Source organism: Pseudophryne corroboree, chromosome 5 (assembly GCF_028390025.1).
Source record: "Pseudophryne corroboree isolate aPseCor3 chromosome 5, aPseCor3.hap2, whole genome shotgun sequence".
Lineage (NCBI taxonomy): Eukaryota > Metazoa > Chordata > Amphibia > Anura > Myobatrachidae > Pseudophryne > Pseudophryne corroboree.
The window spans coordinates 412,277,071-412,303,331 of record NC_086448.1 but is presented as its reverse complement, the minus strand read 5'-3'; the positions used below and the strand labels follow the sequence as shown (position 1 = coordinate 412,303,331).

Genomic DNA, 26,261 nt, shown 5'->3' with positions numbered 1-26,261 from the left:
AGCGCCCAATTACAGAGTACATAAACAAATAATCAACCAGGAAAACAGCAACTTACAGTTGACTACAATATTGGACAAGTACAGGGTAAAGAAACATAGCTACATATGCAGATGACACTGGAATAAGTATCAGGTGGCAGAAGACTGCTGGATTTGGTGCAGCTGAAGATTATTAAAGTAAGAAAAGGGTTAGCACATGAGGGAAGGGGGCCCTGCTCGTGAGAGCTTACATTCTAGGGGGGGGGGGGGGGGTAAACTCTATACATTAGAAGTTGCTATAGTTTAGTATTTCTTTTCATGGAAGTGGGGAGGTGTATAGCCAACGACCAATACCATACCACCTGGAAACAAAATAGCGAACCGAAATAACCTGGATTTGGTTATAAAAACAGTAAGAATGAGAGATAAAAGAAAATAGAATTAAAATTTTAATAAAAGAAAGAGGCAAGCAATACAAATAGAACTACTTGATATTCTGTTTGCTCAGTGCAGTGATACGCAATGTTTCCCATATGTCTCCATCCCAAGTGAGTTGGCTTACTAAAATCCAGGTTGTGTTCTCAAAAACGTTCCAAATCTGATTGTGTGCCTGAGGCAATAGGCCGTTAATATACATACCCCATTTTTTGTGAAAAGAAATCAGCCCATTTTAATTTAAAAATGTAGCCATACGGCATTCATGTCAAGGGACCTCCAGTAAGGCTGTTTTCCACTCCCCTAACGTAAGAGCAGTCCAATATATCCAGTGCTGTAGGATGACTTGTTTAGCTACCGTAGCCATAACTGTTAAAATAGGAACCACATGTGTTGCCTTAAATTCATCTTCCCAGGATGAGAAGTCCGCAAACAGTAGGGCTTTAGCTAATCTAGGTAAACAAAGAAGAGATGTATGCCAGACTATTTTTGCTGGTTTTGATTCTAATAAGTTATTTGGTTTTGGTTTTGGATTTAATTTTGGATTTCAGCCATGACTGGTTTTAGATTTTTTCCAAAAATTGACAAAAAAAGCTAAAATCATATAATTTGGCCCACAGCTCACAATATTGTTTTCATCCACTTTAGACCAAAGGCTGCAACGAGTTGGCTGGTTGCTAAGTAATAGAGCAGTGGGACAAACACATGACAGTTTATAGCACATCTAAGAAACATTGCCTTACAGCAGTGGCAGAAATGAAAAGTGGTGCAAGATGTTATTGTCCTTGGACAAAGTCTTACTCGGGTACAGCGTACTGGGGTGCAGTGTGCAAACAGTACAAACAAATTACACAACAAATGTAATATGTCAAAATATAGGTTGAACACGATGGACAAATTGTCTTTTTCAACCTCGACAACTATGAAATATATAATATTTACTTTTTTTTAACTAGCAGTTCGGCTCACACTCTGTGGAGTCAGACCGATTTTCCACACGTGCACTGGGGTACAGAGCATATTGGGGTAGATGTATTAACCCCTGTATAAGGCATAAGGAAGTGATAAACAAGTGATAAAGCAGTGTTAAGTGCAAGGTGATAATGCACCAGCCAATCAGCTCCTAACTGTTAATTTACATATGGGAGCTGATTGGCTGGTGCCTTTATCGCCTTGCATTTATCACTGGTTTATCACTTCCTTATGCCTTCTCCAGGTTAATACATCTGCCTCATTGTGTGCAGCGTGCTGGTATGCAGTGTGCAGAACAATACAAACAAATTATTCAACAATATATTTTTTCCTTTTTTAACTGGCAGCTTGGCTCACACTGTGTGGAGTCAGACCACTTTTCCGCACGTGCACTGGGGTACTGTAGTATACTGTAGAGCAGTGCACAGTACAAACAAATACAATTTTTTTTTAAACTGGCAGCTTGGCTCACTCTGCGTGGAGTCAGACTGCTTTTACGCATTTGTGGGGTGAAAAAAATTAGTGCATAAATATCATGGACAATTATTTTTATTACTTAAAAGAAGTAGATTTGCAGTTTTTTTCATTTACTGTAAAATGTGTAGTGTCATGTATGGTTTGGAATGAGTAATCTACAGTACAATCAAAAGGTCGACACTTAGAATGGTGACAATGGGCCCGACTCGGGTTGGATCGTTTCCTAGGCGGAGATGGAGTGTTGCAGGGGTGTGGCTTCTAAACGGGCGACGGTGCGGCGCAAACAGGGCATGGCGGGGTTATAATAGGGGCAGCTGCGTGACATCATATGCAGCCGCTGCGTTCAGAAAGATGCACCAGCAGGAGGCAATCATGCAGAAATACAGTGCAATCTCAATTTCTGCTTGATCAAGGGGTGAGCGGTGGTCATCATGCTGGGTGGCCTTGCCATGCGATGGCCGGCCCCCAGCATGCGCTCACGAGGATTGCAAATTCTGCTACTTAGCAGAATTTGCAATCCTTACTGAATCGGGCCCATTGTGAGGTCAAACCTGTAATGCTGACCTGTTAATAATGCAATTTAAAGCATTTTAAGTGTCTGCTTTACAACTTCTAACATGATGGTAAAAAAAATTGTGGGGGGAGGTTTATCAAATCTTGGTGAGAGATAAAGTGGAAATTTGCTCATACAGTAACAATCAACCAGCTTCTTTCATTTTTCTAACACAGCCTGTAAAACAATGCTGATTGGTGGTATAGGCAACTTCTACACTATATCTCTATCCATGATATGATAAATCTCTCCCCATGTTTGAAAATGAAAAACGAACACTGTTAAAATGCTGTAAATCACATTATTAACATGTCAGCATTACCAGTTCAACTTCACAATGCCCCCATTCTGAGTGTCGACATTTTGACTGTTGAACTGGTAGCTGCATACCGTCATATCATGTGTAATGCCCTATTTATTAATTATGCTATTTATAAAACAAAGAATATACAGTATTTGAATGCTAACAAGCATGATCATTGAATAAAGCATAATAAACATCTAATCAAGTTAATTGTGATTTTTCTTTCTGTCATACAGGAGCATGTTGTCCTTTATGTGCTGGTGTCATAAGGATCTTATATGACAAAGAAAAGTTAGACGCATTTGCCAAGGTAAATTGTTCACACTATGTTTTTTTAGACACTAACACTAACAACAAGAATAAGACCACCTGCTTCTAGTGCATTTTAAGGTGCACAGCCTTTTTATGGTATATGGTTCTGTTTTATATCTCAAATTGCTTAGAAATATGCAAAAGTGTAATTGAAAGGTGCAGTGGGAGGTGATCACGAGACCGCCTTTCGGGATCTCGGCGGTCACAATGTCGACGCCAGAATCCAGACAGGCGGTGAAATCCCACCTCACGACACCCATAAAGGGAGAATACAACAGTAACTAGCACTCGTTCCACTGCTGGCATACTGGTGGCTGGGAACCCGCTGTCGGGATCATGACAACTGGGATCCCAGCTGCTGGTATAACATATGTATTCCGGTGCAGTATGCATCTGTTTAAGATTATAGGGACGCAATATGATCTCTGGTACCTCTGAAGTCATTTATTGGGAGAAAAATATAGAAGATATTGGGGGGGAAATCAATAAAGCCATCATTTTTTGCCCCCATTTTCTGTAAGAAAATTGACAGTTTTTACACAGAAACACATGGATCCAGGATAAGTTCCCGGGGTCAGTTATAGGGGATCAGTTTTTGCCTGCCTACGGGCAGGTGAAAAAAAAATCCTACATAGTGCTGGCTTTCGGAGCTAATTGGATAGCCCCTGGGAGATCAATTAATTAGCCGCAGCCAGTATTTACCCTGCACAAAAAAAACATATAACCCACCCAAATCTAAATCTTTCTGCACATGTTACAACACAGTCACCTGCTGTTCAACATGGTTTTGCCCAGTTCATTGCTTTTTTATTTATTTATTACTTATTAACAGTTTCTTATATAGCGCAGCATATTCCGTTGCACTTTACTTTTTTCTTTACTTTTAAACATGAATCAGGGCCAATATACTCACATCGGGATGTAGTTATGTGCCCGGCGGTCAGGGGACCGCCAGTCCCATTATCGGCGGTTACATCCCGACAGTCGGAATGCCGGCTAACAGGGACTATTCCCACTCGTGGGTGTCCGTGACACCCATAGAGTGGGAATAGAACCTGTGGTGAGTGCAGTTCGCCACCGAGCCCGCAAGGGGCTTCGTTGCACTCGTCCCCCCTCTGGCATTCTGCTGCCAGGATCCCACGATTGGTATGATGACCACTAGAATCCCCAGCACCAGCCAAGCATACCCAACCCCTCACATCTATTTTTACTGTTGTTACAAGTTGCATTATAACTTGGATGTTACTACCAGGTGTTACCCCTCATTCCAGCATTCACCTATCACACAGGTTACAGATCTAGCTGAAACATGCTAAAATGAGGTCTCTCACATAAATAAAGAGAATTAAAGCTGCCACCAGCCATTGCTTGTAGGGCAATTGGGCCTCAAAAGCATCCAATTTCATAAATGTACCCACTGCCTTACTATATACTCCTTGATAGCTTAAAGTTTATACATCAGCATTCAAAGATTAATAGAGTCACTCTATCACAGGTTTAGCACAGTCAAGGAATATTTATTTTAAGAAAATACCTATGGGCTTGTTAGAGTAACAAGAACAATGTCACAGCTGTGGCTGGTTTTGAACTCGGACTAGACGGTATTACTGGATTGGGGTCTGAAGTTCTTGGGCAGAAACAGGGAGCTCTTAAGTGATTCTTTCTCATATGGTGAAGTAATTAGATTGAACTATAGATGGAACAGTACTATATCTAGTATTGCAAGAAGAGCTGGAATCCAGAGCAGTACCAGCTACACAGGATTGCCGGTATGCAGAGCAGTACCAGTTGCACAAGGTTGCTGGCATACGGACACACAGGATTGCTGGGATGTGGAGCAGAACAAGCTACACAGGATTGCTGGGATGCACAACAGAACAATCTACACAGGATTGCTGGGATGTGGAACAGAACTAACCACACAGGATTGCCAGAATGCGGAGCAGTACCGGCTACACAAGATTGCTGGGATGCGGAGCAGAAACAGCTTTACAGGATTGCTGGGTTTCGACCAGCTACTTAGACGTAGATGCTGGGGTGCGACACCAGCGATACAGGATTGCTGGGTTATGACTGTGGTGTATAGTTCCCATTGCTGTATATGTGTTCCGGTGGAAGGTTACAACGGATCTTATTTTGTATTTGTATTAGTTGGTGTATGAATCTATTTCTGTGTTCTTTGGTTTCCTGCACTTCTCCAGTAAAGAAGCATGCAACACTCCCTGTGTCATGGTTACATAAAAAACTCTTATTGAAATATAAGTAATAGATTTAACACTGGCGACGAGGATTAAACTGTTCTTCAGCATGGCTCCAGGTATCAGTGGAGCACTAGTGGGCTGACACAGCACAATTGTCGGGTGCAAACAGGAACAACTCATTCAAACTGCCAGCAGCACCTATCTTGAATAAAAGGAGCATGTGAGTTATATCTTCATTTTTTAAGGAAGGGAGGACAAGTATAAAGAAAAAATGTCAGGATATATTGGCACAATAGCTGCATTTGATGGTACTATAGAGGACTGGGCTACATATATTGAGAGAGTAGATCTATCTATACTGTTCTGCTAATTCAGTGGATGGTGACAAGAAGGTTCTGGTTTTACTCAGTGTAATGGGTGCCCAAACATACAGTCTGCTGAGAAGTTTAATAGCACCTGAGAAGCCAGCCAACAAGTCCTTTACTGACATTGTGGATATTTTACAAAAGCACTTAAACCCTAAACCATTAGTGATTGCTGAAAGATTCAGGTTTCACAGAAGGAATCAATCTGAAAGTGAAAGCATTTCTACATACATTGCAGAGCTGAGGAAGTTATCTGAACACTGTGCATTTGGAGCAGGGTTATCAGATGCTCTAAGAGGCCGTTTAGTTTGTGGGATGAAAAGTGCAAGTACACAAAAGAAATTGCTGGCTGAGCCTGACCTGACCTTAGAGCGAGCACTGGCCATAGCTATTTCAATGGAGACTGCAACCAGGGATCAGTGGCGGTTCTTGCCACGGGCAAGCGGTACTTTTGCCCAGGGCGCCGCCTTCCGGAGGGCGCCGGCGCCATCCGGAGGGCGCCGCACCAGGGCAAGATCCGCCACTGTGCCCCCCGTAGTGCCCTGCTGTGCCCCCCCGCTTTGAAGGGAACCAGACGCGTAGCGTCTAGTTTCCCTTCATGGAGAGGACCTTAGTTGTGCGGTGCGCGATGACGTCATCGCGCACCACACAGCAAAGGTCCTCTCCATGAAAGGAAACTAGACGCTACGGTCTAGTTTCCCTTCATCTAGAGGACCTTTGCTGTGCGATGCGCGATGACGTCATCGCGCACCGCACAGCATAGTGGCACAGACACTAGGGGTCATAATTGACCTCTAGTGTCTATGCTGTTCTATGGGAGAGACGTAATAACGTCTCTCCCATAGATCGAAGAGAACAGAAGAGAGGAGGAGAGGAGAAGAGCGGCGCCGCCGGCGGAGGGGGTCTGGATCAGGAACGGGGATGGTAAGTATACTTTTTATTTATTTTTATTTTTTCTTTCAGCGCGCTGACCACGCCCCCAATCGAAGCCACGCCCCCCATATTTTGCCCGGGGCGCCACAAATCATAGAACCGGCCCTGCCAGGGATGCATCAGAATTGCAGCAAAAGCACCACAATGTACTCCCAATCCAGTTTATTGGTATCAGAGACAGTCCTGTGTTTGCTGTGGAAAGTCCTCACATGATGCCAGTTAGTGCTGGTTTAAAGACTAACTAGGGTATTCAATTATCCGCAAATTTGCGGCAATTTTGTCACCCGAAATTTTTTCGCGCCAATCGGGCAAAAATTGCTGCGAAAACGCTCCGTTTTTTCGACCTATTTAATTCATACTTGCCTACTTTTGAAAAGTAGTTTCAGGGAGATTATAGATTGCACTCTAATGTGCCGTGCGGAACGCTGCTGAGGGGGCATGTCACAGTCCACCCAAGGGGCGTGTTTATCTCCTTGTATGGGCATGTCTATTGTCAGGGCTAAACACTAACATCACACCTACATTACACAGCAGGGCTACACGCCGACATCACACCTACATTACACAGCAGGGCTACACGCCGACATCACACCAACATCATTATACACATACAGTATAAGTTACATACTTACACATGTGACAGACATTAATCCAGCTTTGATGGTAACTACTACTTTAAAGTTTAAACTTTAATGTCCTTACATTTTTTTTGCAGCGGATGGTGAAGGGGCGGGGGGTTGGAGCCGTGAGGGGTGAGAGCGAGCAGGAGAGAGGATTCTGTGTGGGGGAGAGTGGGTTAAGGGATGCCATGGATGGGGAAGAGGAGGAGTTTGGAGCTGTGAGGAAACAGGGAAGGGAATCTGTGTGGGGTACTGGGGGTTCTGCAGATAGGGAAGGGGGGGGGGGGAGTTTGGAGCTGTGAGAGGAGAAAGAGTAAGCCTCAGGAAACAAGCTACTAATTGACAGTGGAGAAGCCTGTAATAGGTGCACGAATACAGTCTCTCTTGTGTGTATCACAGTGGCAAATACAGGAGTTTTATTTGGTGAAGGGGGTTTGTCCATTTGAATATATATATATATATATATATATATATATTAGTACATGCAAGCATACACACATATAAAACACCCCCACCCACACACACTTCCCCACTCACTAAGCAGGGGAGATCAGCTGCGTGCAAGACAAGGCAGTGAAGGCACCATTCTATTAGGCCCCGCCCCCAAAATGCCGCGATTTGCGGGTCTTCCAGGCTGTTAGATGATAGGAGCGCTGTGGTTCTGCTGCCTGTCAATGACTGTGGTGCTGGGCTGCCAGCTCTAAGTGGATGCCGGGACTGGTGACTGGAGGAGATCGCACAGAAACTGCTCCAAACTGCAGTGCAGGAATCTGACAGGTTCCGGAGGGCTATCTCAAAGCATGGTGAGTGACATGCTGTAAGGGAGGTTGGGGGACTGAGAGACGCGTGCAGTAGGAATCCGGGAGTTGCACTAAAGTTTGCGGGATATCGGGGGACTGTGGCAGAATACGGGAGCCTCCCGCTAAATGCGGGAGGGTAGGCAAGTCTGATTTAATTCCAAATGGGTTTCACCTGAAAATTCTTGCAGTGAAAAGTGCAGGTGAAAATGGGGAAATCAGCCTGTACCCCTAAAAATGCTAAACTAACATAGGAAAACAGAAGAGAAGTGTATTAGAGATCACATTAAAGAGTTTTTGGGGACTTAAATTGTGTGAAATGGATGTTATATGCATTTTTTTAAAAATGCAAAAAAATGATAGAAAGCAAGTTTTTTTGAGCAAAATAAATGCTCTCATTAAATTTTGGGTACATGAAAATGGGTATAAGTATATATTTGGGTCATTTTAGGGTACTTAAAAAAAAAGTTGAAACAGACCGATTACTCCCATCTGCAAGCCTAAAAACATCTGTCCCACTCATAAAGCACCCCAATATACCTGTCCCATACCTTGAACCTCAATTTCCATCACTTTGTACTTTTTCACCCCAAAAATGACATGTCATTATTGGCCAATTAAAAATAATTAAAAACTTCAACGTGCCTAATTAGTCATTAAGGGGGGTGTCCCAGGAGTTCTGGACCATATCCAAACATTTTTACCTTAAAATAATGACTTTTTCCAACTTTTCACCTGCTTCAGAGTAGGTGAAGTGAAATTAGTGAAAAAATGATCACCGATAAATTTTCCCGGAAAATTGAATAGGCTGTAATTGCGTTTCGCGGGAAAAATCCGGTTTTTCGTGCGAAAACCGGACTTTTCACGCGAAAAGTTCGTTATCGCTGCTAATTGAATATACCCCAAAGTGTGTCGAAAATGTAAGAAAAGAGGCCATATTAAAAGGGTGTGCCAGTCAGGGAAAACACCAAACCGCTTGCAAGTATCCAAAGTTTCCGGGAGAAAACATACAACATCCCAGGTGCATAAAGTAACCAACAATAAATCAGACTCTACTGATAGTACTGGTACAGAAAAACGGTTATGCAGCCTAGAGATGCACTCCATGATGGCGAAAGAGCGTCAAGTGATTTGGGTCACTTTGGAAGTAGCAGGTATTGACTTAAAAATGGAATTAGACACAGGCTCTGCTCTGTCAGTGCTAAATGCAAGTGATTACAAACGCCTGTTTGCTGCTATTCCTTTAAAGAAAACATCCGTAACACTCCACACATATACGGGTGAACTGGTGTCCTCATTGGGAAAAATACAAGTTTATGTGAAATACAAAGGCAATACCCATAAGCTGTATTTGTACATACTTCCACATGGTGGACCGGCATTATTGGCCCGCGAATGGATAAGGAAAATCCAACTTGATTGGCATTCCATTCACAGGCTACAATCTACTGCATCTGATGTATCCAACAATGACGCAGCTATTAAGGAACTTTCTAAATTGTTAGCTGCCGCACAACCCATTTTCCAACCAGGGATAGGCCAGTATAGAGTTGGACCCACATGCCGTTCCAAAGTTTTGTAAAGATCGCATAGTACCTTATGCCATCCGACCAACGGTTGAGGAGGAACTACGGAAACTGGAAGACTCTGGTATATTCTTCCCAGTGGAATGGAGTGAATGGGCTACGCTTATAGTTCCGATAGTAAAGAAAGACAAAATGGGAAGCATACGTATTTGCGGAGATTTCAAAATGACAATATATCCAGTACTACGGACTGTGCAGTATCCTTTGCCTAAAATAGAGGACATCTTTGCAGCTCTCTCAGGGGGCGACAGCTTCTCCAAAATTGACCTAGCTCAAGCGTACTTGCAAATGGAAATTGAGGAGGCATCTAAGAAATATTTAACCATCAATACTCACAAAGGTTTATTACAATATAACCGTCTTGTGTTTGGACTTTCTTCTGCCCCAGAATTATGGCAGAGAGCAATGGATCAAGCCCTACAAGGAATACCAGATACGCAATGTTACCTGGATGATATAATTGTAACAGGCAAAGATGATGTGGACCATTTAAATAATTTGGAAAAAGTATTAACCCGACTACAGGAATATGGACTCAGAGTAAATAAAGATAAATGTGCATTTTTCCAAGAAAGCATTTCATATTGTGGACATGTGATTGATAGCGAAGGCCTGCACAAATCAAATGATAAAATTGAGGCAGTACTACAAGCACCCCAGCCACAGTCTGTGTCACAACTGAGATCTTACCTGGGCCTAGTTAGTTATTATCACAAGTTCTTACCAGACCTCTCCACAGTAATATACCCGCTAAATGCCCTACTACAGAAAAATGTATGATGAAAGTGGACAAAAGACTGATAAAGCATTCTCAGAAACAAAGAGATTGATTACATCTGATAAAGTCCTTACTCATTTTGATCCGAAACTACCCATCAGGCTGGCGTGTGATGCGTCACCATATGGCATTGGAGCAGTGTTATTACATCAACTGAGAGATGGTAGCGAGAAGCCAATAGCGTTTGCTTCACGGTCTTTGACAGTGGCAGAGAAGAATTATGCGCAAATTGACCGAGAGGCCTTAAGTTTAGTATGGGGAGTTAAGAAATTTAATTAATTTTTGTATGGGCAAAGGTTTACATTAATTACTGATCATCAACCACTGGTATCAATTTTTAACCCCCACAAGGGAGTCCCAGCCATGACTGCAGCTCGGCTTCAACGTTGGTCATTATTCCTGGGTGTTCATACATACGACATCGAGTTTAAAGGAACAAAACTACATGGCAACGCTGATGGTCTATCGCGTTCTCCCTTGCCCCAAAGTGAGGAGGCCAGTGATGGAGACCCCCTGGAAGTGTATCACAATATATTGATGGAACAGCTACCTATTACCAATGCCACGATCAATCGGGAAACAAGGAAAGACCCGGTACAGTCAAAAGTAATGGACTTAACTCTCATAGGTTGGCCTAAACAAGGCGATGCTCAATATTACGGGTTTTCGGGCAGGAGAGATCAGCTTTCTCTCTGTCAAGGAACTCTATTGTGTGGGTCCCGAGTGGTAATACCACCTAAACTGCGAAACAGAGTTTTGGAAAATTTGCATGAGGGTCACCTAGGCACAGTAAAAATGAAGAATCTTGCTAGAAGCTAAGTGTGGTGGCCAGGAATCGATGGTCAAATTGAAACTTTGACAAAAGGGTGTGAAGGATGTGAAAGAGTTCAAAATGCACCACCTTTAGCCCCATTACATCCCTGGGAATGGCCTTCATCTCCATGGCAGCGGGTACATGTTGACTTTGCTGGTCCATTCATGTATTGTATGTTTCTTATTGCAGTGGACGCTCATTCAAAATGGCCAGAGGTAATAAAGATGAAATCCACTACTTCTGAGAAAACAATCCACTACTTCTGAGAAAACAATTGCTGTGCTGCGAACCATCTTTGCTAGAAATGGTCTACCGGAGCAAGTGTGCAGTGACAATGGGCCACAGTTTGTGTCCATGGAATTCAAAAAGTTCATGCAAGTCAATGGAATTAAAAATTTTACATCAGCTCCACACCATCCAGCCACAAACGGTTTGGCTGAGAGATTTGTCCAAACATTCAAAAAAGCTATCAAGTCCATGCACCATGAACACAAGATTGACAACTTCTTGTTTATATATCGTAGGACTGAGCACTCCACTACCGGTCAGCCTCCTGCGGTGCTATTTATGCAACGGAACTTACGGTCTCAGTGGGACTTGATAAAACCGGATGTGAGGCGGAAGGTACATAACAAACAGTTTCAATCAGTTTATCAGAAACCTATTCGGTTATTCCACATTGGCCAAGAGGTTCTGGTCCGTGATTATAGAGGAGACAAATGGCAACCGGGAATAGTTTCTTCCAAATCCGGCCCTCTGATGTACGTGATTGAAGTTGGAGGAGAATAATGGCGTCGCCACATTTGTTCAAATCATTGAGGCTGGGAGGCAAACCGACTGTACGTCGACAGTTGGACATAGCCAAGCCAGTGATGTGGGGGTTTATGTATACCCCTCTGGAACTGATACAGAGACTGTTCCTGACACTGTGGAGGAAGTGTACCCCTCTGGGTCAGATACAGAGACTGTTCCCAAACCTGCTATGGAGTCACCTGAGCATGAGGTTCCCTTAGTAACAACTGATCCTGAACCTTCTAGTGTGATTTCTGTGAAGCATCCAGTCACTCTGGGAGTTAAACATCGGTATCCAGACAGAGTTCGTAAGGCACCTCAAAGGCTTGATTTGTAGCCTTCTGGGGTAACGTATACATTGCTTAGTGCAACATTTTCATGTCTGCATTTATCTAAGTTGGAAGGAGTGTGGTGTATATAGGGGGTAATTCCAAGTTGATCGCAGCAGAAATTTTTTTAGCAGTTGGGCAAAACCATGTGCACTGCAGGGGGGGGGGCAGATATAACATGTGCAGAGAGAGATAGATTTGGGTGTGGTGAGTTCAATCTGCAATCTAAATTGCAGTGTAAAATTAAAGCAGCCAGTATTTACCCTGCACAGAAACAAAATAACCCACCCAAATCTAACTCTCTCTGCACATGTTATATCTGCCTCCCTGCAGTGCACATGGTTTTGCCCAACTGCTAACAAATTTCCTGCTGCGATCAACTTGGAATTACCCCTATAGTTCCCATTGCTGTATATGTGTTCTGGTGGAAGGTTACAACTGATCTTATTTTGTATTTGTATTAGTTGGTGTGTGAATGTATTTCTGTGTTCTTTGGTTTCCTGTACTTCTCCAGTAAAGAAGCATGCAACACTCCCTGTGTCCTGGTTACATAAAAAACTCTTATTGAAATATAAGTAACAGATTTAACAATGACCAGTTACTTGGACTTAGATGGTGAGATGCGGAGCAGTACTAGCACAGGATCGGATGCAGCAGCTGACACTGGGAAGGCACTAGCAATACAGGAACAAGTGCTGCGGCAGCTAACGTTGGGATGGCACTTGCGATACAGGAATGAATGCAGTAGCTGAAACTGGGTTGGCACCAGCGATACAGGAACAACTGCTGTGGCTTTATACTGGAATGGCACCAGTGATACAGGAACAGATGCGGCAGCTGACACTGGGAAGGCACTAGCAATACAGGAACAACTGCTGTGGCTTTACACATGAATGGCACCAGCAATACAGGAATGGATGTGACAGCTGAAACTGGGATGCAACCAGCGATACAGGAACAACTGCTGTAGGTTAACAGTGGAATGGCACAAGTGACAAAGAAGCTAGAGAGCGCTTGATGGACATTGCGTGGATAGTCTCTAGGTGAATGCAGTCAGGAAGATACAAAGTACTGTAGCTTGGTGCAGCTCTGGAGACCAGAAAGTGCCTCTGAAGGATTTTTATACCCCTGGCTGCTCTGGGATTGGTCAGAGGAGTCATCTAACCGCTGACGGACTCCTGATTGGACCCTGACTGGTCAGCTGATCTGTACTATCATAGATGCTTCCAGGGCTGGTTTTGGAGGGACCTCTAGCATTCTGCATACTGAGAAATTGCAATGGGAACTGCTGTTTCTGTATAAGAGAATAGAAACAATACATTTACTGTACGTACATGAACTCTGCAGTTCAGGTCTAGTACTTCCAGCTGGATACAAACTCTGCTGTATTCAGGAGTCTGCAGGCTTTACAGACAGAGAACTTACAGGTGCACAATCAGTCAGCTAGCAATACAGACACATGCTGCAGGTTATATGCAGATGAGACCTCTCAGGACATTTTGGAAGACTGCAGTGCAGATGGCAGAGGTAAGTAGCAAAGCTAAAAAGACAGTATTGTGACAAACAAAACGTATTAAATTTATAAATGTAATCAAAATTAATCTCAAATAACAAATTACAAAAAAGTGTAGAAACAGTTATTATTGAAAAGGGAAAAATGTTACAGAATAATAAAACTTGCGTTGTCATACCTCCCAACATCACCCTCTCCAGGAGAGAGACAATGCTCTGCTTCTAGACTTTTCTCTTAATTTATGATTGCAGACACCTGTGTTGAACAGGTAAGTGGATAAGAAAGGTGTTTCACCACAGGTGATGGCAATCATACAGTAAGAGGGAAGTCCTGGAGCTGAGCATTCTGTCCCTCCAGGAGAGGGTTATGTTGGGAGGTCTGCATTGTTCATATTGTCTGTGTTATTGTCTGGGTTAAAAATTTTGAACACTGAGACAGCTATTATGGGTATGGAATCCCCTGTGTCTCAGTCATAACTTATTAAAAAATGGCAACCTTTAATATCTTTCCTCTGAAACATAATAAAAAATATAATAAATAGGTCATAAACCCCTTCTCATTTGAACATGAAATATGTTTTAATTATGTTATTAATATCCAATGTTTGGTGTATTATGTCGACATTCAAATTGTTAACATTCATTAGGCCTAATGTTAGCAGTGAACATGTTGACACTGAACCAGCCTTTTTGGCTCATCCACTACTATCCTGAATACCTTTATTTATGTACATTCAGGGAGAATCCATTAGCATTTTTAATTATCTTGATTTGTGTAAATTCTGGGAGAATTTTATCTTAAAGCTGGGTACACACACTTCAGACACATCAGTGGGCCTGCTGTCACGCTAACCGAGCGGCCGATCCAGGTAAACATATACACTTACCATTCTTAACAATTGACCTTACATCACAGCTGGATGGGCATTTGAATTTACCTGCCCAGTTTTGACTTGAGTCCCCAATGCAAGTGTCGACTGCTTGTACAAACCACCAGATACACCAATATATCGTCCATCGGCTGAGCTTCACAGCCAACGCAATATGTTTGTGAATGGCATTGTTCACAGACATATCGGGTGTACACACTGGTCGACCTGTGGGTTATACTGTATATTGGTCATTGCCTAGAACTGGCGGTTTATCACCCAGTGTGTACCAAGTTTAAGACTTGTAGATCTTTACTTGGATTCCCCAATTCAAAAATATTTTACATTTTGTGTAATTTTTTTCACTGGTATACGCGTCACTTAACTGTTATATTTTGATACCGTTTTTTTTTTTGTTACACCATTTCACATTATACAGTAGTTTATGTTTGTAATTGCTGTTCTTTTTACGCTATTAGTTTAAGCTTTAGGCAGATCTATTTTAATCGTATATTTCTCTGACGTCCTAAGTGGATGCTGGGACTCCGTAAGGACCATGGGGAATAGCGGCTCCGCAGGAGACTGGGCACAACTAAAAGAAAGCTTTAGACTAGCTGGTGTGCACTGGCTCCTCCCACTATGACCCTCCTCCAGACTTCAGTTAGAATCTTGTGCCCGGCTGAGCTGGATGCACACTAGGGGCTCTCCTGAGCTCCTAGAAAGAAAGTATATTATAGGTTTTTTATTTTACAGTGAGATCTGCTGGCAACAGACTCACTGCAGCGAGGGACTAAGGGGAGAAGAAGCGAACCTACCTGACTGGAGATAGTTTGGGCTACTTAAGCTACTGGACACCATTAGCTCCAGAGGGATCGAACACAGGACCCGACCTCGATCGTTCGGTCCCGGAGCCGCGCCTCCGTCCCCTTTACAGAGCCAGAAGCAAGAAGTGGTCCGGAAAATCGGCGGCAGAAGACCTCGGTCTTCAACAAGGTAGCGCACAGCACTGCAGCTGTGCGCCATTGCTCCTCATGCACACCTCACACTCCGGTCACTGATGGGTGCAGGGCGCTGGTGGGGGGCGCCCTGAGCAGCAATATAAACACCTTGGCTGGCAAATCATCACAATATATAGTCCCAGGGCTATATATGTGATAAATTACCCCTGCCAGAATTCCTGAAAAAAGCGGGAGAAAAGTCAGCCGAAAAAGGGGCGGGGCTAACTCCCTCAGCACACTGGCACCATTTTTCCCTCACAGCTCCGCTGGAAGGATCGCTCCCTGGCTCTGCCCTGCAGTATCAAGCTACAAAGGGTAAAAAAGAGAGGGGGGGCACTAAATTTAGGCGCAGTATAACTTATATAGCAGCTATAAGGGGAAATAATTCAGTTAATCCCTGTATTATTATAGCGCTCTGGTGTGTGCTGGCATACTCTCTCTCTGTCTCCCCAAAGGGCTTTGTGGGGTCCTGTCCTCTGTCAGAGCATTCCCTGTGTGTGTGCGGTGTGTCGGTACGGCTGTGTCGACATGTTTGATGAGGAGGCTTATGTGGAGGCGGAGCAGATGCCTATAAATGTGATGTCACCCCCTGCGGGGCCGACACCTGAGTGGATGGTTATGTGGAAGGAATTACGTGACAGTGTCGACTCCTTACATAAAAGGTTTGACGACATACCGAATATGGGACAGCCGGCTTCTCAGCCTGTGCCTGCCCAGGCGTCTCAAAAGCCATCAGGGGCTCTAAAACGCCCGCTACCTCAGATGGCAGACACAGACGTCGACACGGATACTGACTCCAGTGTCGACGACGATGAGACTAATGTAACTTCCAATAGGGCCACACGTTACATGATTGAGGCTATGAAAAATGTGTTGCACATTTCTGATGTTACCCCAGGTACCACAAAAAAGGGTATTATGTTTGGAGAGAAAAAACTACCAGTAGTTTTTCCTCCATCTGAGGAGTTAAATGAAGTGTGTGAAGAAGCGTGGGCTTCCCCCGATAAGAAACTAGTAATTTCTAAAAGGTTACTAATGACGTACCCTTTCCCGCCAGAGGATAGGTCACGTTGGGAAACATCCCCTAGAGTGGATAAAGCGCTCACACGCTTGTCAAAGAAGGTGGCACTACCGTCTCCGGATACGGCCGCCCTAAAGGAACCTGCTGATAGAAAGCAGGAGGCTATCCTGAAGTCTGTATATACACACACAGGTATTATACTGAGACCAGCTATTGCTTCAGCATGGATGTGCAGTGCTGCAGCTGCGTGGTCAGATTCCCTGTCGGAAAATATTGATACCCTAGACAGGGACACTATATTGCTAACCGTAGAGCATATTAAAGACGCAGTCTTATACATGAGAGATGCATAGAGGGATATTTGCCGGCTGGCATCTAAAATAAGTGCAATGTCCATTTGTGCCAGGAGAGGGTTATGGACTCGGCAGTGGACAGGTGATGCAGACTCTAAAAGGCACATGGAAGTTTTGCCTTATAAAGGTGAGGAGTTGTTCGGGGATGGTCTTTCGGACCTAGTTTCCACAGCAACAGCTGGAAAGTCTGCATTTTTACCCCATGTTCCCTCACAGCCAAAGAAAGCACCGTATTATCAGGTACAGTCCTTTCGGCCCCATAAGGGCAAGCAGGTTAGAGGCGCGTCCTTTCTGCCCAGAGGCAGAGGTAGAGGGAAAAAGCTGCAGCATACAGCCAGTTCCCAGGAGCAAAAGTCCTCCCCCGCTTCCTCTAAGTCCACAGCATGACGCTGGGGCTCCACAGGCGGAGCCAGGTACGGTGGGGGCCCGTCTCAAAAATTTCAGCGATCAGTGGGCTCGCTCACGGGTGGATCCCTGGATCTTTCAAGTAGTATCTCAGGGGTACAAGCTGGAATTCGAGACGTCTCCCCCCCGCCGTTTCCTCAAATCTGCCTTGCCAACAACTCCCTCAGGCAGGGAGGTAGTGATAGAGGCAATTCACAAGCTGTATTCCCAGCAGGTGATAGTAAAGGTGCCCCTACTTCAACAAGGATGGGGTTACTATTCCATAATGTTCGTGGTACCGAAACCGGACAGTTCGGTGAGACCCATTTTAAATTTGAAATCCTTGAACACATATATAAAAAAATTCAAGTTCAAGATGGAATCGCTCAGGGCGGTTATTGCAAGCCTGGACGAGGGGGATTACATGGTATCACTGGACATCAAGGATGCTTACCTGCATGTCCCCATTTACCATCCTCACCAGGAGTACCTCAGATTTGTGGTACAGGATTGTCATTACCAATTCCAGACGTTGCCGTTCGGTCTATCCACGGCTCCGAGGGTCTTTACCAAGGTAATGGCCGAAATGATGATACTCCTTCGAAAGAAGGGAGTTTTAATTATCCCGTACTTGGACGATCTCCTGATAAAGTCGAGGTCCAGGGAGCAGTTGTTAGTCGGGGTAGTACTATCTCGGGAGGTGCTACAACAGCACGGCTGGATTCTAAATATTCCAAAGTCACAGCTGGTCCCTACGACACGTCTACTGTTCCTGGGGATGGTTCTGGACACAGAACAGAAAAAAGTGTTTCTCCCGGAGGAGAAGGCCAAGGAGTTGTCATCTCTAGTCAGAGGTCTCCTAAAACCAAAACAGGTGTCGGTGCATCACTGCACGCGGATCCTGGGAAAGATGGTAGCTTCCTACGAAGCAATTCCATTCGGCAGGTTCCATGAAAGAACCTTTCAGTGGGACCTGTTGGACAAGTGGTCCGGATCGCATCTTCAGATGCATCGGCTGATAACCCTGTCTCCAAGGACCAGAGTGTCTCTGCTGTGGTGGCTGCAAAGTGCTCATCTTCAGGAGGGCCGCAGATTCGGCATACAGGACTGGGTCCTGGTGACCACGGATGCCAGCCTTCGAGGCTGGGGGGCAGTCACACAGGGAAGAAACTTCCAAGGACTATGGTCAAGTCAGGAGACTTCCCTACACATAAATATCTGGAACTGAGGGCCATTTACAATGCCCTAATTCAGGCAAAATCCCTGCTTCAAAACCAGCCGGTACTGATCCAGTCAGACAACATCACGGCAGTCGCCCATGTAAACCGACAGGGCGGCACGAGAAGCAGGACGGCGATGGCAGAAGCCACAAGGATTCTCCGATGGGCGGAAAATCACGTGTTAGCACTGTCAGCAGTGTTCATTCCGGGAGTGGACAACTGGGAAGCGGACTTCCTCAGCAGGCACGACCTCCACCCGGGAGAGTGGGGACTTCATCCAGAAGTCTTCCAACTGATTGTAAACCATTGGGAAAGGCCACAGGTGGACATGATGGCGTCCCGCCTAAACAAAAAGCTAGAAAGATATTGCGCCAGGTCAAGAGACCCGCAAGCGATAGCTGTGGACGCTCTAGTGACACCGTGGGTGTACCGGTCGGTTTATGTGTTCCCTCCTCTTCCTCTCATACCAAAGGTACTGAGGATAATAAGGAGAAGAGGAGTAAGAACTATACTCATTGTTCCGGATTGGCCAAGAAGAGCTTGGTACCCGGAACTTCAAGAAATGATCTCAGAGGACCCATGGCCTCTGCCGCTCAGACAGGACCTGCTGCTGCAGGGGCCTTGTCTGTTCCAAGACTTACCGCGGCTGCGTTTGACGGCATGGCGGTTGAACACCGGATCCTGAAGGAAAAGGGTATTCCGGAGGAAGTCATTCCTACGCTGATTAAAGCTAGGAAGGAAGTAACCGCAAACCATTATCACCACATATGGCGAAAATATGTTGCGTGGTGTGAGGCCAGGAAGGCCCCAACGGAGGAATTTCAGCTTGGCCGTTTCCTGCACTTCCTACAGTCAGGGGTGACTATGGGCCTAAAATTGGGTTCCATTAAGGTCCAGATTTCGGCTCTATCGATTTTCTTCCAGAGAGAACTGGCTTCACTACCTGAAGTTCAGACTTTTGTTAAGGGAGTGCTGCATATTCAACCCCCTTTTGTGCCTCCAGTGGCACCTTGGGATCTCAACGTGGTGTTGGATTTCCTAAAGTCACATTGGTTTGAGCCAGTTAAAACCGTGGAATTGAAGTATCTCACGTGGAAAGTGGTCATGTTGTTGGCCTTGGCTTCGGCCAGGCGTGTATCAGAATTGGCGGCTTTGTCATATAAAAGCCCTTATCTGATTTTCCATATGGATAGGGCAGAATTGAGGACTCGTCCCCAATTTCTCCCTAAGGTGGTATCAGCCTTTCATCTGAACCAGCCTATCGTGGTGCCTGCGGCTACTAAAGACTTGGAGGCTTCCAAGTTGTTGGACGTAGTCAGGGCCCTGAAAATTTATGTTTCCAGGACAGCTGGAGTCAGAAAGACTGACTCGCTATTTATCCTGTATGCGCCCCACAAGTTGGGTGCACCTGCTTCAAAGCAGACTATTGCTCGCTGGATCTGTAGTACGATTCAGCTTGCACATTCTGCAGCTGGACTGCCGCATCCTAAATCGGTAAAAGCCCATTCCACGAGGAAGGTGGGCTCTTCTTGGGCGGCTGCCCGAGGGGTCTCGGCTCTTCAACTTTGCCGAGCAGCTACTTGGTCGGGGTCAAACACGTTTGCTAAATTCTGCAAGTTTGACACCCTGGCTGAGGAGGACCTAGAGTTTGCCCATTCGGTGCTGCAGAGTCATCCGCACTCTCCCGCCCGTTTGGGAGCTTTGGTATAATCCCCATGGTCCTTACGGAGTCCCAGCATCCACTTAGGACGTCACAGAAAATAAGAATTTACTCACCGGTAATTCTATTTCTCGTAGTCCGTAGTGGATGCTGGGCGCCCATCCCAAGTGCGGATTGTCTGCAATACTTGTATATAGTTATTGTTTTAACTAAAGGGTTATTGTTGAGCCATCTGTTGAGAGGCTTAGTTGTTATCATACTGTTAACTGGGTATTGTATCACGAGTTATACGGTGTGATTGGTGTGGCTGGTATGAGTCTTACCCGGGATTCAAAATCCTTCCTTATTGTGTCAGCTCTTCCGGGCACAGTATCCTAACTGAAGTCTGTAAGAGGGTCATAGTGGGAGGAGCCAGTGCACACCAGCTAGTCTAAAGCTTTCTTTTAATTGTGCCCAGTCTCCTGCGGAGCCGCTATTCCCCATGGTCCTTACGGAGTCCCAGCATCCACTACGGACTACGAGAAATAGAATTACCGGTGAGTAAATTCGTATTATTAAAAAGCAATTATGAAACCAGAAAACATCATTATAGTATTGCTACTTTACCTGTACTATTGTGGTCTAGCCAGTGAGAGGCCTAAAGATCAGGCTAGCAGTTTTTTTTAGCTCCCTTATACATGTGAAATTACTAATAAGCCTGCTCTGAGGCTACAAGCCCTAAGACCCAGAATGGGCCTTATGGATGGAGTCCCCCCTCCTTTCTCAAACCCATACCCCAGGATCCCTCAACCAGCTCCTACTAAAAACCTCTCAGAAGAACCAACACAATATTCCTGGGGTTTCAAGACACATATAAGAAAACTGGGGCAAATATACCTACCTCTTTACACTATTCCAGTGTTCTTCTCTCTCTCTCTCTCTCTCTCTCTCTCTCTCTCTCTCTCTCTCTCTCTCTATATATATATATATATATATATATATATATTGGGTGTGTGATCAGCAATACACTGAGAGTTGGGGGTGTGCACAGGTCTCTTGTTATTAGTCTAGGGGAGGGAACTTTCTCATTCATGATGAGTCATTGGTCAGTTCATATGCAAGCCTTGAAGACATCAAAAGGGCTGGCTTGAGTTTCCTGTCCACATGCTTTAAATAGAATGTCCTTTGTCGTCAGTTGAATTGTGGCTTAATATTCATACATTCAATCATATCTACTCATGGCAATGTGCTACAACTTAATAACAGGCATCAAATGAATCTACACATTAATCTGGTTACTTTGACACCAAGCACGACATGTTCATCTTGCTCTGCTTCAATGATACACATACATGACGTTATATTCCATTATATAATTTGAAACCTTATGATGTCTGGTGCTTGATATGTTCAATTTATGTGCTGTATGAAATATGTGTTGAATCTATCTTTGTGGCATGTCTGTGTAAATGTGTATGGTACCATATATTGCTGTGCACACTGTGTGTATTCGCAAGCATAGCGACTCATAATGAGTCTGTATGTTCTCTCTATGTAATATTTTTGACTTCTACAATATGTAAAAGACAGCACTCATTGAAAGATATAAGAAACAAAAAAAATGGTGGTGCAAGGTCAAAAGAAGGGTTAATATTAACACTCACGTTATCCAGAAGAAAACCACTCTGTGCTGGTTGAAACAGCTGTCGGTCTATATGCAATAAAACAGGGGGTGGGGCATTCGATCACAGACAGGGCAGTGGCCGCTGTGTTGCCACTGCAATATAAATACCTGCACACAAATAATTTCCAACCAGAGTTTTATACAGGCACACTCTAGTGGATAACTCAAGCTATGAATAGCCCTGTCACTTAACCAGTGGTGTTGGCTAATTGATAAATAGCAGGTACAGCTATAACCACTGTTACATGTACACTGGTGATGGAGCAGAGCTGGAGAGGATCACGATGGTGAGTGTATACTGCAAATGGGTAGTTGTGCTGGGATCCTGGAACAGCTTTATGGACTTTAACGAGGTCTTTCATATGAGCTAAGTAGTAGACTTCTGTCTACCACAATGTCTTTACACAGTCTTACACAGAAAACAAATAAAATGGCCACTGCACATTTTCAATAGTGATCTTGGTGGCCATCTTGGGATAGGGCATGACGCCTCTCTGGAGGACAGAAAGATTAGAGTCTGTACAGTACTGTAGCATACTCTTCTTTCAACACCTACCATCACCAAGGATTGTGTGATTGTATGCCTGCCATCCTCTCCCTGTCACCCACTGCCTTTTCCTGTTACTGTGTGCATCTCCCTGCCACCCACTGCTTCTCTCTGTTATCCTCTGCCTTTCCCTGTCACCCATTGGCATGTGGCATAATGAACTCATGGGTCAGAGGAGGGGGCGCAAAAGTATATTTTTGCACTTGGGCCCACCACTCATAAGTTCTCAAACTGCATATAGTCCAGTAATATAAGGGAAAAGAGGGGAAATGGGGGTCACCCAAGCACCACAAGGATACAGCTGATTCTGAATGTTTTGTGTTAGCACCGAGTTGTCGGCTGGTACTAGAGCCTTTGAGCTAAATTCAGATTGGGAGATGATCTCTCTGGGATGGAAGCGGGCTGGCTGAATGAAGTTCCTTCTCATGAAGTGTATTATTCAAGACACAGACATTAAAGATGAAGAAGAATATGATGAGGGTACTGAAGATCCAGATTGACTCCACTGGGATAAGCGTAGGAACTGGTTTACCATGATCCGAAGCTGAGTCGCTCCTTTGCGGACTGAAGCGGTAACGGAGGCGGCTGGAGCAGAATGGTGTCAGTAGTTGGACCACTCTGAGTCGTTCGGGTCTAGGAGCGTGAGAGCTATGTAGGTAGGAACCAGAAATCGGGACTGCAATAACAACAGGAACCAGGAGCAAGGGCACACACTGAAAACTGGGAGCACAGAACACAAGAATGCAGACTAGCTGCAGAAGACGTTGCACTGGCGATAGAATGCCCCAGAATGCTCCCAGACATACCCTGCTCTTCCCAAGGATTGGCTGCAGCAGAATTGTCTGAATCGGGCCTCTGATTGGCCTTTGCTGAGCATTTGATTAGACCAAGATGGTGGCGCCCTGAGCCTGGCACGGCCTGCATTGCAGCCGCACTAAGCTCCCCTGTGACGTCACCTGGCCTCCTCCTGCTCCCCAAACCTCCGTCCGATCATCGGCCGCACGCTCCTGCCAGCCACCGCCGCAGAGGAAGCGACCACAATGCCAGGACGGGTAAGCCGCTGCTCCCGGGCACCACACTCCCACTGGCCGTGATACTTAGTCAGTTAGTGTCTAGTGGCGGTGCACCCCTGAGGGTGTATATAGAGTAACAATGAAAGGAGCGTTAATGTTTTTCTTTGCATTTTTAATTTTTTTTTACTTTTTGACTGGGCAATCAGTATCTGGCAGCCCAATAGGAAGCCAGCGCTGATGCTTCAACACTCCCACCGGGTCGCAGCACCACAATTGGGTTTGTGATTTCGGCAGGACCCCTGGCACAACCTCTACTAGCAGAGGCAGAGGGGCACCATGGACTGCAAATGGATCACTGGGGGACAGGTAAGGTGTGTTCCACAGTGGCCCCTTCTCCAGACCAAGGTGGCATTCCACAGCAGTCTTCCCACTCTGGTCTGCTCCTCCCTCATCCTCCTCCAAAGAGAGCCATCATTCGAGCTCTGCAGGTCTCCAGGAGCGGTGGTCAAAATCTCCCTGTATACCTCTACAACATAGCAGATTATACAAGCGTTGCATCCTACCAAACTTATTCTACAGAGCAAGGTAGTTGATATCAGTGTCCATTGCAGTTAAATTGTTTATTCTGCATTGTACATGTATGTGACTTATGTTAGTGCTGCTGCATGCTTTCAATCTCTCTATCTCGGTCTGATATTGCTGTACCTATTTCTCTCTAACTAACCCTTGAAAACTGGGTGTGTTTTGGGTTACATTTGCTACAAGGTACTGTATATTGTAATTGGTGTGCAAATGTCACATACTATCCTTGTTACACGCTACTCACTGCCATAATTGTGTATGTACACAGTAATTCTGCTATGTCTAACAAAGCTAAGACCAAGCAGTCAGGGGTTTCTACAATGGTAGCATGTAAGACCTGTAACATAGCGGTTTTACCTCAGGAATTGTCACTGGATGGTCAGTGCACAAACTGTATGGTGACTCCCAGCACCTCGGCCCCTCCAGCACTTGTACAAGAACCCCCATGAGCATCTTTTAACACATTCCTAACTAAGATTGCTGACCACATTGCTACCCCACCTGTGGCTTCCACTATGGGAATACCAGAACCACTGCAGTTCGTGGCTCCCCCTATAGTTATACCACAACCCATGCAGCTCCCTCTATGGGATTCCCACTTTCATTACAGCTTGTTTATCGGGCTGTGGCAGCCCCACCCTTCCCTACCTACATGGTTGGACTCTTTCTCTAGCTCTATACAGAGCTTGGCTGCTTCCTTGGCTGCTTTTCAAGATATGATGGAGGGTCAAGGTACACTGCCTGCACCCCCTAATTCTAAGCAGCCTGTGCCTTCCTCACAGTCTACCCCCTCTCTGATTCAGAAGAATCTTTGATTACTGCTGAGCAAGCTGAGGTTTCAGATGCTGAATCCCCCTCAGGGGATGAGGAGGCCCCACCTAAATTTCACGTGGCTGTATTAATTACATTGGAGAGGCAGCACTGGACACAGTCCTCTTGTTGTCCAAGTCTTCCACTGCTTCCATTGCAGCTCGCTGCATTGTGTGGCTCCGATCTTGGAAGGCAGACTCAGATGCAAAGAAGGCCCTGTCATACACTGGTGACCTCCTGTTTAGTATAGAACTGGACAAAATTGTTGAGTAAATTGACTACCTCTAAGACAGCCTGTCTGCCTTCAGCATCATCAGTGTGACCTCGGACTTCATCCTTTCGGTCCTTTGGTCAGCAAGGCAAGGCCAAAGGTCAGACATTCACAAGAGGATTTCACACAGTCAAGATTTCCAAACCCAAGACCAAACAGGCTTTGGCTGCCAGACGTCCAACTACCAAGCCAGAGTACAAACTCTCTGCTTGACGGGGCAGGCCTCCCCTTGGGGGACTCCAGGGTTGTAGGCTGACTGCTTAAATTCACCCACACATGGTGTCAAGTCACCACCGATGCCTGGGTCCTAGAATTGGTCTATCATGGGTACGCTCTTTCCTTCCTGAAGCGTCCCCCCAGACAATTTTTCCCTACTACTTCATCCTCTGTCACTGGGCCCTGGCAAGCACAATCGCTGTCTGGAGTCATACAATCTCTCCTACATTCGGGGGTCATCATCCCTGTTCCACAGTCTCAGCAGGTTCAGGGGTTCTATTCTGCCCTCTTTTTGGTTCAGAAACCAAATGGATCATACCGTCCAATTCTGAATCTCAAATTTCTGAACAAGTACCTTGAGGTCCCCAGGTTCCATATGGAAACCCTACGGTCCATTGTCCTAGTTATGCAACTTGGAGACTATATGGTCTCCCTAGATATTCAAGAAATGTACCTCCATGTACCTATAGCACCCTGTAATCAACAATATCTTGGCTTTACTGTTCGGTAACAGCATTTCCAATTCCAGGCCCTTCCCTTTGGACTGTCTACTGCCCCCAGGGTGTTCACCAAACTCATGATAGTGATGGCGGCCACTCCAAAAATGGGGAATTCGGATATTGCCTTACCTGGATGACCTGCTTCTTCTAGCACAGTCTCCAACGGTGCTGGAAAGTCACTTGCAGCAGACTGTTTCCTTCCTTGAGTCAGTTGGTTACCATGGGCCAGTTGATTACCATGGATGGCTAATCAACTGGCCCAAATTCTCCCACATCCCATCCCAGAGGATGCAGCACCTATGAACATTGCTAGGTGCCAGTGAACAATGCATATTCCTCCCTCACGACAAGATTGCAATGTTGCAGTTGTGCATCTGCAATTGCTCCGCAGTCCC

The 26,261-nt window shown here is 45.2% G+C and overlaps 1 protein-coding gene across 1 annotated transcript in view; it reads left to right on the top strand.

The window, feature by feature from the left end:
• Nucleotides 1-26,261, top strand: part of RECK (reversion inducing cysteine rich protein with kazal motifs) — a 424,990-nt gene that overhangs the window by 387,835 nt on the left and 10,894 nt on the right. The window contains exon 19 of the mRNA XM_063922771.1: nt 2,957-3,030. Coding sequence (XP_063778841.1) covers nt 2,957-3,030 — 74 coding nt within the window. The remainder of the gene's footprint in view (nt 1-2,956; nt 3,031-26,261) is intronic.